The 11889-nt window shown below is 41.4% G+C and overlaps 1 protein-coding gene across 2 annotated transcripts in view; it reads right to left on the bottom strand.

Annotated features, from left to right (window-relative positions):
• The window catches only part of LOC147300642 (protein NLRC3-like), a 56249-nt gene that overhangs the window by 4504 nt on the left and 39856 nt on the right, over window positions 1-11889 (bottom strand). For both annotated transcript variants that reach the window (XM_086284986.1, XM_086284984.1), the window contains exon 10: window positions 6330-6503. In XM_086284986.1, the coding sequence (XP_086141112.1) occupies window positions 6330-6503 (174 nt within the window). The remainder of the gene's footprint in view (window positions 1-6329; window positions 6504-11889) is intronic.

Genomic DNA, 11889 nt, shown 5'->3' with positions numbered 1-11889 from the left:
GCGCTGCACAAGGAATACAATTTGAAACGTCATTACACAACTAGACATGCTGAGCTGGATGCAAAATACCAGGGAGACGAGAGAGCGAACCGGGTTGCCAGTCTTAAAACAGATCTACTGAGGCAGCAAGATTTCTCCAAGAAAGCAACCAAAGAGAATAATGCAGCAGTCGGAGCCACGTGGTTAGTGAGATGATTGCTAAAGCAGGGAAGCCATTCACAGAAGGTGCATTTGTCTAAAAGTGCATATTGCAGGCTGCAAATATAGTCTGTCCGGGAAAGAAAGGTCAGTTTAGCAACATCAGCCTTTCTGCCAACACCGCAGCAGATCGCATTTCTGACCTGTCAAGTGACATTTATGACCAACTGTGTGAGAAAGCCAAATGTTTCAGTGTATACTCAGTCGCTCTTGATGAGACCACAGACATCACCGACACTGCCCAGCTCCCAATGTATGTCCGTGGTGTTGATGACAGTTTTGAAGTGATGGAGGAGCTGCTCACAGTAATTCCAATGCATGGCCAGACCACCGCTCAGCAGATATTTACAAGCTGTGTGATGCCATTGAGAATGTTGGTTTGCCATGGAAGAGGTTTGTTGGAATAACAACAGATGGAGCGCCATCAATGACAGGGAGGAAACATGGACTGGTGGCACAAAACAAACTGGAAGATGAAGGCGTGGAGGAGGCCATTGCTCTGCACTGCATCATCCATCAGCAGGTCCTTTGCAGCAAATGCCTGAAGTTTGACAATGTGATGTCTATTGTTGTGAAATGCATCAACCAAATCAGATCCAGGGGCTTAAAGCACCGAAGGTTCTGTGCTTTTTTAGAGGAAATGGAGTCAGAATATGGGGATGTGCTCGACTTCACTGAGGTACGTTGGCTCAGCAGGGGAAATGTATTAAAGAGACTTTTTGAGTTGAGAGCAGAAGTGAAGCCTTCATGGAGAAGGATGGAGTTAGTGTTCCTGTGCTAACTGATCCCAAATGGCTCATGGACTCAGCTTTTCTTGTTGATATGACACATGAGCTTAATGTACTGAACAAGACGTTACAAGGCCAGGGGCAACTTGTCAGTGCTGCCTATGACAACGTGAGAGCATTCTCCACAAAACTGGCGCTCTGGAAAGCTCAGCTCTCTCAGACAAACCTTTGCCATTTCCCAGCATGCAAGGCACTCGTGGATGCAGGCACACCATTCAGTGCTGACGAGTATGTTGATGTCATTTTGATGCTACAGGAGGAATTTGATCACAGGTTTGCTGACTTCAAGACACACAGAGCCACCTTTCACATTTTTGCGGACCCCTTCTCCTTTGATGTGCAAGATGCCCCTTCTGTGCTTCAAATGGAGCTCATTGAGCTGCAGTGCAACTCTGAACTCAAAGCAAAGTTCAGGGAGGTGAGTGGAAAAGCAGACAAGCTTGGACAATCTTTGAGAGAATTGAGCCCTAGTTTCCCTCGGCTTTCCCGAATGTTCAAGCGGACCATGTGCCTTTTTGGTAGCACATACTTGTGCCAAAAGCTCTTCTCCACTTTGAACTTCAATAAGTCCAAGTACAGGTCCAGACTTACGGATGATCATCTTCAAGACATACTGAGGGCCGCAACTGCTTCCTCCCTCAGGCCAAATCTGGCTCGGCTATGCGAGAGGAAACGCTGCCAGGTCTCTAGCAGCAAGGAGTAGGCAAGAGAAGCCATGTTCAGAAGAACAGTTCATTTTCTACAGTGTTCCATTCATGTTCAGAAGAAGGTTATAGAACTGTTAATACAGACATTTCAATCTAAACACAGCAGATATAGAAGACTGAAAGAAAAACACAAGTTCACTGACTAAAAATATCTTATTATTATTTTATTTATGTATTACAGATTGATTTATTTTCTTATTAATTCTTAATTTGTTTATTTATTTTTCATATTTTGTGTTAAAAAATGAAAATAAAGAGATTTGAGAAGATTGGGATTTTTTAACCATGTCTTTCTTGTGGAAAACCTAATGCGGCCCAGCCTCACCCAGACTCTGCCTGCAGCGGCCCCCAGCTAAATTGAGTTTGAGACCCCTGTCCTACACCATAAATCAGTAAGAGAGGGTACGACCTCTCTCATGGCCCCAAGTGGTGTGTGCATGCCAGAGCACTCTGGAAGGCACACAGAGTCTTTACAGACTACTGAGGATCGAACCTCTATCATCATCCAATCGATTATAAAACTAAGCATGTATGAGTAAATATTTTTAAGCATATCCCATATGGAAAAGACTAAAAACTTATATGATGAAAGTCATACTCACGAAAGTGGCCACTTTCTCATTACTTTCATATATTGTTTTAGTAAGTATCGAAAACATACAAGTTTCATTATATAATTTTTCAAGGGATCTTATATCTGTTTTCACTCTTGTATGCTTTTCATACAAGTTTCACACAAGACAGATACAAACTTTATAAGATTTATATATCTTTTCCATATGGGAAATGACAATCAACAATATAAAGCTTACAGCTGGTTTTAATAACAACATTTATTTGTTTCTCAAATGAGAAAGAGCTATCGAGAAACACTCCTAAATCTTGAGTTCTTAACTTTTCCAGTGGGCCAAATTCAACATTATCTGCTAATGCTAAATAGGCTGCCGTTATTAACTAATGCTAATTGGATGTGAATTAGCATTATGCACTAATGCTAACACTTACTTTTTAACAATGTGAGTAGCTAATGCTAACACTATTTCCCTTAACTTTATAACAATGTGAACGGCTAATGCTAACACTCTTTTCCCTAGCAATACAACATCTGAGCTGCTAATGCTGAGTAGGTCGCCATTAGCACCTACGTCTAATTAAAGGCAAATACGCATTAGAACCTAATGCTCATATCGTTTTCCTTTGCTTTATAACAATGTGAGCAGCTACTGCTAAATAGCATTAGCTAATAACAGCAGTCTAATTTAATGTAAGTTAGCCTCATTTGCATTATAACGATGTGAGGAGTTAATGCTAAGTATGCTGCCATTAGCAGCTAATTTTAATTAGGGGTGAATAATTATTACCAGCTAATGCTAATATCGTTTTCTCTTCCCTTTTAACAATGTGAGCAGCTAGTGCTGGGTAGGCTGGTGCTAGCAGCTAATACTAAAGCTAAAGCTAATTTGATGTGAATTAGCATTACATTAGTGAGGAGTTAATGCTAAGTAGACTTCCATTACAGGTAATGCTAATTTTAGGTATTTAGGAATTGGCAGCTAATGCTAATACCATATTTTCTTGCATTATAACAATGTGACCAGCTAATGCTAAGTAGGTTGCCGTTATTAGCTAATACTAATTTGAGGTGAATTAGCATTATCCGCTTATGCTAACAATGTTTTTTCTTACTTTTTAACAATATGAGTAGCTAATCTGAACATTTTTTTTAATTTAATTTTAACTTTTCCCCTGCGATGTGAAGAGGTAATGCTAAATAGCACGCCATTAGTGGCTAATTCTAATTTTAGATGAAAAAGCATTAAAAGCTAATGCTAATACCATATTTTCTTGATTTATATCAATATCAGTAGCTAATGCTAGGTATGTAGCCATCATTAGCTAATGCTAATTTAGGTGAATTAGCATCATCCGCTTATGCTAACAATGTGTTTTTTTACTTTTTAACAATACGCCATTAGTGGCCAATTCTAATGTTAGATGAGAAAGCATTAACAGCTAATGCTCATACTGTTTGCTTTGTAAGAATGACAGCAGCTAATGATACGAAGTCTACCGTTGTTAACTAATGTTAATTTGATGTGAATTAGCATTATCCGATAATGGTAACTCTTTTCCCCTGCATTACAACGACGTCAGGAGTTAATGCTAAGAGCGGCTCTTCCTCAACCTCCTCCGACCACAGGTACAACATGCCCAGGACCCACTACAGTTTGCATACAAGGCGGGTGTCGGAGTGGAGGATGCCATCCTGTACCTCCTACACAGAGCCCACTCACACCTGGATGGGGGAAAAGGCACGGTCAGGATACTGTTTCTTGACTTTTCCAGTGCCTTTAATACCATCCGGCCCTGTATGCTTCAGGAAAAACTGAACAGGATGGAGGTGGACCCCTGCCTGGTGGCTTGGATCTCCGACTACCTCACCGACAGACCACAGTACGTCAGGCTGAAGGACATCACGTCTGACACAGTGGTCAGCAGCACAGGAGCACCACAGGGAACTGTGCTGTCCCCTCTTCTCTTCACCCTGTACACCTCTGACTTCTGCTACAACTCTGAATTATGCCACATTCAGAAGTTTGCAGACGACACAGCCATCATGGGGTGTATCTGGGATGATCAGGAAGAGGAGTACAGAAGTCTGGTGAGGAACTTTGTCGCATGGAGTCACACAAACCACCTGCAACTCAACACCTCAAAGACTAAGGAACTGGTTGTGGACTTCGGGAGGTCTAGAGCAGGTCCACTGCCGGTTCAGATAGAGGGGGAGGAGGTGGAGGTGGTCAACAAGTACAAGTACCTCGGGCTGTGGGTGGACAATAAACTGGACTGGTCATGCAACACAGAGCACCTGTATAAAAAAGCCCAAAGCCGACTGTACTTCCTCAGGAGGCTGAGGTCTTTTAACATCTGCAGGAAGCTCCTGAGGATGTTTTACCAGTCGGTGGTTGCTGGAGTACTTTTCTATGCTGTGGTGTGCTGGGGGAGCAGCACAGCAAAGAAGGACTCATCCAGGCTGGAGAAACTGATCAGGAGGGCTAGCTCTGTGGTCGGCATGAAGCTGGACACTCTGGTGACAGTGGCAGAGAAAAGGACATTAAAGAAACTGATGGACATTATGGACAATGCCAGACATCCTCTGCACACGGCCATAAACAACCAGAAGAGTCTGTTCAGTGACAGGTTGCTTCTCCCAAAGACAAGAACTAACAGACTTAAAAACTCCTTTGTCCCACACGCCATCAGACTGTTTAACTCCTCCCTGGAGGGGAGAGGGAGGGGAGACAGGAGGACAAAGGAGGGAACAACTAAGCTGTAGTGCCTCTTCACCTCACTGTACAATACCTTTTGTGCAATACTTTTTGTAAATAGTCAACGGTGCAATAGACCTCAATACTTGAAATGTGCAATTCACTTGTATTTTTATTTTTATTTTTATTCCTATTTATTCTATTTATCCCCTTCGTATATTTTATTTATATTGTCTCTGTATTTATATATATATATATATATATATATATATATATATATATATATATATATATATATATATATATATATGTGTGTGTGTGTGTGTGTGTGTGTATTATATATATATATATATATATATATATATATATATATAATATTCTGTAACTCTGTAACTTCTGTCGGTGCTGTGCTTTTTTGGAAATCGAATTTCCCAGAGGAACCCACCCGAGGGATTAATAAAGTTCTATCTAATCTAATCTAATCTAATTAGGGGCTAACTCTAATTAGGGGTGAACAATTATTAGCAGCTAATGCTAATACCGTTTTCTCTTTCCTTATAACAACTTGAGCAGCTAATGCTAATTTGATGTGAATTAGCATTATATTAGTGAGCAGTTATTGCTAAGTAGGCTACCATTAGCAGCTAAAGCTAATTTGAGGTGAATAAGCATTAGTAGCTAACGCTAATACCCTTTTCTCTTGTGTTATAATGATGTGAAACGTTAATATTGTTCTCAAACAACAGAATGAGAATGAAATATTGATTCTAACAGGGCCCATAAACAGTATTAGCTTAGCAGCATTAGCTTATCAGAGTTTTCATCATGGTCACATAAATCCTTAGCAGAGCAAAGTGGCCTACTTAGCAATAGCTGCTCAAGTTGTAGAAAGCAAGGGAAAACAGTAATAGCATTAGCTGCTAAATGTGCACTTGAGAACAAATTTATTGTTAATTCAGCTGTGAATGTAGAGTTTGTCATTATTTAAGCTTCCATTTCCAAATGTTAGCTGCTCCTGTCTGCCTCTTTGTCACAAACACAGACTGAAATGATTCACAGCCTTGTTTCATCCTTCTGTCACTGTGGACATACAGCATGGGAAACATACACATGGCTGACACTTTATTAGGTACACTGGTATCTATCTCAGGTACACCTGTGACCTAAATGTTCCTGCAACCAGACTCCTTGGAGACCCCTACATAAATATCCATGAACTATCCAGCTAGACTAGTGTGTCTGTCCCTGAAAATATTCCTGCATGTGTGATTGTTCATGTCTCATCTGCAGGAAACAAACAGGAAGTGAGTGAAGGACACAGGAAATGTTTCCAGCTCTTCCTCCTCTATCAGACATTCTCTCCATACCTGAGAGTGTCTAGTCTCCAGCCTGGATCCTTCAGTCCAGCCGACAGCAGCTTTATTCCTGAGGGACCTGGATGATTGTAGCTCAGGTCCAGCTGTCTCAGATGGGAGGGGTTGGAGCTCAGAGCTGAGGCCAGAGAAGTACAGCCTTCCTCTGTGATCAGACAGCCTGACAGACTGCAGACACACAAAACAACAATCAATCTGTCAACAATCGTTTTCTCTTTGTCACAATAACATCTATCCATCCATACATCCATTCAATGTAACTTTATTTATAAGTGACAATACCCAACAGACAACAACAGTCATCTGAAGCTGTTTAACAGTGTAAGGTAACCGCCTCCACTGTGAGCAGCACTTGGTGATGGTGGGAAGAAGAACTCCCTTTGACACAAAGATCCTCCCAGTGAAAACAGGCTCCAGGAGGAGCATCTACCATGACTGGTTGCAGGGTGAGGGGAAAGAGAAGAACATGAACATCAAGAATGCAGCGAGTGGTAAAATAATAATAATAATAATGGATTGGATTTATATAGCGCTTTTCAAGGCACCCAAAGCGCTTTACAATGCCACTATTCAGTCACTCTCACATTCATACACTGGTGGAGGCAGCTACGGTTGTAGCCACAGCTGCCCTGGGGCAGACTGACAGAAGCGAGGCTGCCATATCGCGCCATCGGCCCCTCTGGCCAACACCAGTAGGCAAGTAGGGTAAAGCCCAAGGACACAACGACCAGGACAGAGAGCCCAGGGATCGAACCGGTGACCTTCCGGTTACAGATGCGATTCCCAACCCCCTGAGCCACTCTCTGCCCCCCTCTCACGGACAATAACCATATCCAACTTCTTAATAGCAATGAACTGGTCTGCATTGGTGCATCATATCTTTATTCTCTTCCCCCTCCTGCCCCCCCCCCCCCTCCTTCTTAAATAGATAACTATCATATCTGATATCATATCTCACAGTACAATAATATTGAATGGGTTGCATTGTTGTACTTTGTCATGTTTCTCAGGTCTTTGTCTGATTTTCTACGAACATTACTTGTCATGTTCTCATGTTGTTGCTAAGGATTGTCTTATTGCATTGGAGTCACACTGGGTTAAATATGTACACTTGGGTTTTAAGGGGTATTTATTATTTTCTTCTTTTTTTTTGGGTTGTATGGAAGCCCCAAACGCAATTTCATTGTTCTTGACAATGACAATAAATAAATAAATAAATACTAAATACTAACCTGAATTGAAATTAAAATAAATACGTTAACAATTCTGCTTTGCAGTGTTAGTCAGTGACTGGCTGCTCCAGTATTTAGAACGATGCCGCCTTATCCCATAGTCCAGCCAATGATTCACATTCGTATATACGCAGCTAATCAACGTCGCTGACGGGCTATGACAGCGTCCTCATGTGCCGACACCGGTGTTTTGGTTGATGTAGAGTGAAGCCACGTTAATGACAACGTGATCCAGTGATCCAAGGGACCGCTCAGGGAGTTTGTGTGTTCGCTCAGACACATGAAACATTAGAGGGAACATTGGACATAATTCTTATTTTGCTGCCACGTCTCAGTCAGACACATGAAATCTAGAGACTCTTTAATAAAGAGATCGCTTAGAATAAATGATTTGTTTGTTATGGAGCGAACGTTAAGCGGGGCCAACCGAGTTGATGACGGTCGATCTGCAAAATCAACAGCTGACTGCAGCGGCACTTGAAATAAAGACAATGCAGACCTGTGGACCTGCTGGGCAGGGCAGCGACTCCAGAGCTGGGGGAAGCAATGATCGATGAGCAGACATAGCTGTTATCAATAAAAACAGTGAACGTTTGACGGACACACCGTGAGAAAAACTGCTTCTGAGCCACAGAGCCCAGGTCCCAGTCACCGGCGTAACATATTAACTAAATGTCAGGAGAGGAAGTGGACGCAGGCACCAGGATTCTCCCCACAGCCAAGAAGCTAGCCTCTGGTAGCTTCTCAGTTTCACCTGGACGTCGGCCCTCGTTCCCCTTTTCCATCTCTCGAGGGTGAAAGTCCTGCGGGTTGTGAAGAGTAGCACACCAGGGGAGGAAGAGTTTTTCTGTTCAGCTGTTACAGTAGCTCTCCACTGAATCTTTGATGTTAAACCCTTTAAGACCTACCATAGAACCAAGTCTGCCAGAGCTTATCTTTAGATTTTTACATGCTGTAGTGCAGACCTTCCCAAACTGTGGTGCCCGCCCCCTAGGGGGGGCGCAGAGCCATGGCAGGGGGGGCGCGGTATGAAAAGGGAGGGGAACAAAACGCTTGAACACTGCTAGCACGTCGCCCACAGAAACGCAAAGCAGGAGATGAAGCATCGCTGAATATGTTTCCAAACCAACTTCATTCTAAGCCAAAGACTAGAAAATATGGTGAAGCAAATCTGCCCTTTGGCTTCACCTGCACAGGTGCTGAGGTAGGTCCCTGCGTCGGGAGCAGCGCTGGGCTCTTCCAATCATGGACAAACAGGATCCCACATTCTTAATTTTTAGTTCACAAACACTTGTTGTAGTGACTAACTACTCCTGACATGTTGGAGATGTTTGCTCTTTATAGAGTAAAGTTACAGCGGGATACAAATAACATCAGGCTGATCCTGCCACGATTTGTTCCCTCGATTCAAATCACAGACAAACAGGATCCCACAGCTGTTTATGTTTTTGAACCCATTTTGCACAGAGAGGCATTTTTTGAAAATGTATTGACAGCAATGTTGATTAGTATTACAGAAGAAGAAAAAACAACTACCCGTGACGCCTTTGTAAATGGAGGGACAGTAACTGCGTGTGAAACCTGCAGATACTCAGAGTAACAGTATTTTGTCTCTGTCTGCCATTCTGCAATTCATCTCACATAAACAATAACGTGACGTGAAAAAAGGCGCAACCTTTGACGTTGCCAGATGAACTCTGTATTCCTCGTCCGCAAAAAAGGAGTTTTAAAAAAATCTCAGTTTTTGGTGATTTGAAACACTGTTTGGATGAAACAGCTGCGTTTTCAAAAATACCAGTGTAGGTGCGGACGTAGCGTAAAAGATTTAGTAGTTTATTTTCTTACTACCTGTAATTTATTGCAGATTACTTGTATTTGCTTAATTGTTTACTAAATGTTTGAGGTGTGAAATAAACCGCAATGGAGCAAAATATGGGCGTGTGTGGTTGGAGGATGTGTTAGTGCGTGTGCGTGCTGTTCACGCGCCGGGGGGGAGGCGAACGTTTTTCGTGTAAAACAAAGGGGGGCCCAGCAAAAAAAGTTTGGGAACCACTGCTGTAGTGCCATTTTGGGGAGCAGTTCAAGTTGCTATACATCAATACAACCGTTATAGCCCAAATTTTAATAATATGTATGCATTCAGTCCATAGTAACTACATATACATATATACATATACAGCAAAAAGTGCAATAAACTAGAACAAATTGAAAATTGTTTTGTTTTGTATTTTTACATATATTTGTAGTTGGAGAAATTTAAGAGGTTTATCCCTCAAAACGGAAGAACTAAAAAAGTTGCACAAAATAGTTTCCAACCACAGGAAATGTAATTTGAGTGTATCCATAGTTGTATTTTTGAGATACACCAAATTGTATATACTGCATGAAAAACTAAAATAAATACTACCATGTGAATTTGCAAGAAAAACTTCAGTGCATCAAAATAAACTATTTCCAACTGTGTAATTTGAGTTCTAAGCCTCCCAGAAACTATACTGAAAGGGTAAACTCAAACATGACTTTTAAAAACACCAGTGTAGGCTTCAAGGTAAAAAAAACAAACAAACAAACAACTAGAATTTTCGCAAAAACGACGTCACTTCAGGTTTCGGGCAGGTAATGGCGGACATACGATAGTTTGGGCTGACATCTATTCCAACGTAGGAAGTGCTATGAACATCTGATCGGATTGGCAAAGCGTGTTTCTGGAATATTACTTTTTTGTTGCTGCAAGTGCTTTTCATGCAACTTTTGCAAAGCTGTGTGGAAGGAAACGGTGACCTAGGATAAGCTGGATACATAAGATGTAAGTACAACTCCGGTTTCACATGCAAAAATAAAAATTATTGCACTAGCTTGTGTGGTTGCCGATCTACAGGCATTTAAAAATAGTTACGCAAAACTGAGCGTTCCCACTCTGACCGGCCTTAAAGGGTTAACAGTATCTCCCAATCATAATTTAAAGCAGCAGAAATTAAGTCAGAACTCAAAAGAGCAAAAATGACATTACAAAAAATGATTGACGACAGTGAAAAACTACATTGTTGCCTCCAGCAAGCTGCAGCGGCGGCAAAGCCAAACACAGGCGCCATCTTGTTTGACAGAAGAACGTAGCACACAGCAGCTACAAGCATAGAGTGCACCACTATTGTTCAAATGGAAGAAATAGAAAACACTCAATAAATCCTTCCACAGCTGAAACTAATGTAGACAATGTCAGGGGAGGAAGTCAAACTGAACTTATGACACCAAGCACGATAACTACCAAAATAATGCAGGAAAAGTAAACTAAGAAACCCTAAAGCAACTAAACAGAGCAGCTAGCAATAAACAAGAAGTGTAAACTATAAAAACATAGAAGCTAAATGCTAACATGGCTAACACTATCATCACTGTATGTAGCCCGACTCTTCTCACAGCAACATACAACTGTCATGGCTAGACATCTCACTGATTGGCTCATGTTAGCTTGTGAAAATATAACGTCCCAGCAGTACTAGCTGTTTTATATACTGTTTAAAATAAGCGAAATGTGCTTATAATGTGTAAATAAAGGCTGAAGCAGCTAGCACTGTTAGCATCAGCACCAAGCCCTGTTACATTTGTACACTGTTAGAGCAATGGCTCCAATCTACAGCCTTTAAAATAATGATTAAAATGCTGTGATTGCAGCCATTCCCCAACTCTCTGTGAATGGTTCTCATGGCTATTGATCAGTGGGCTTTGATCAGTGGGCTTTGATCAGTGGGCTTTGATCAATGGGCTTTGATCAATGGTCATGTGAATTTGCATAATTATGATTAAGGAACTGACCTCCCAGCCCATTGTTCCTTCAGTGGGCTGGTTTCAGTCATTATGCAAATGTACTGTTTATAAGATTGAAACCTGCAGTCAGCCGAGATTGAAGAAGTCACCTGGATGATGATGAAACATTTCTCCCACAAAACGCTACGTCCAGATGAACAGAATCAACTTTTGGAGATTTACTTCCCTGGATGATTATTGGTTATTGGTAACTTTATTGTCCCTAATGGGAAATTGATTTGCAGTATGTCCGTACAAACAAACAAACAGGCAACCAACACATCACATACACACTCCAAAATAATATAATATAATATAAGCCTGAGAAAACAACCTAGATTTTTCATCAAAAAAGTACAATGTGCAATGGCAACAACACATATGGTTCAGTGTTATTAACTATGATAATAGCAGTAGGTACAAAAGACAATCTATGTCTCTTTGTCTTCACTGCAGGCACTTTATAACGACGACCTGATGGAAGCAGTTGAAAATCATTAAAGAGAGGATGATCTGAA

This window comes from Aulonocara sp. 'chitande type north' Nkhata Bay, unplaced genomic scaffold, assembly GCF_057382095.1.
Source record: "Aulonocara sp. 'chitande type north' Nkhata Bay isolate Kocher_YH1m ecotype deep benthic unplaced genomic scaffold, A_spYH_male_GT1.1 unmapped_scaffold_20, whole genome shotgun sequence".
Taxonomy (NCBI): Eukaryota; Metazoa; Chordata; class Actinopteri; order Cichliformes; family Cichlidae; genus Aulonocara; species Aulonocara sp. 'chitande type north' Nkhata Bay.
Note: the sequence above shows the minus strand (reverse complement) of the source record. Positions and strands in the feature narration are given on the sequence as shown.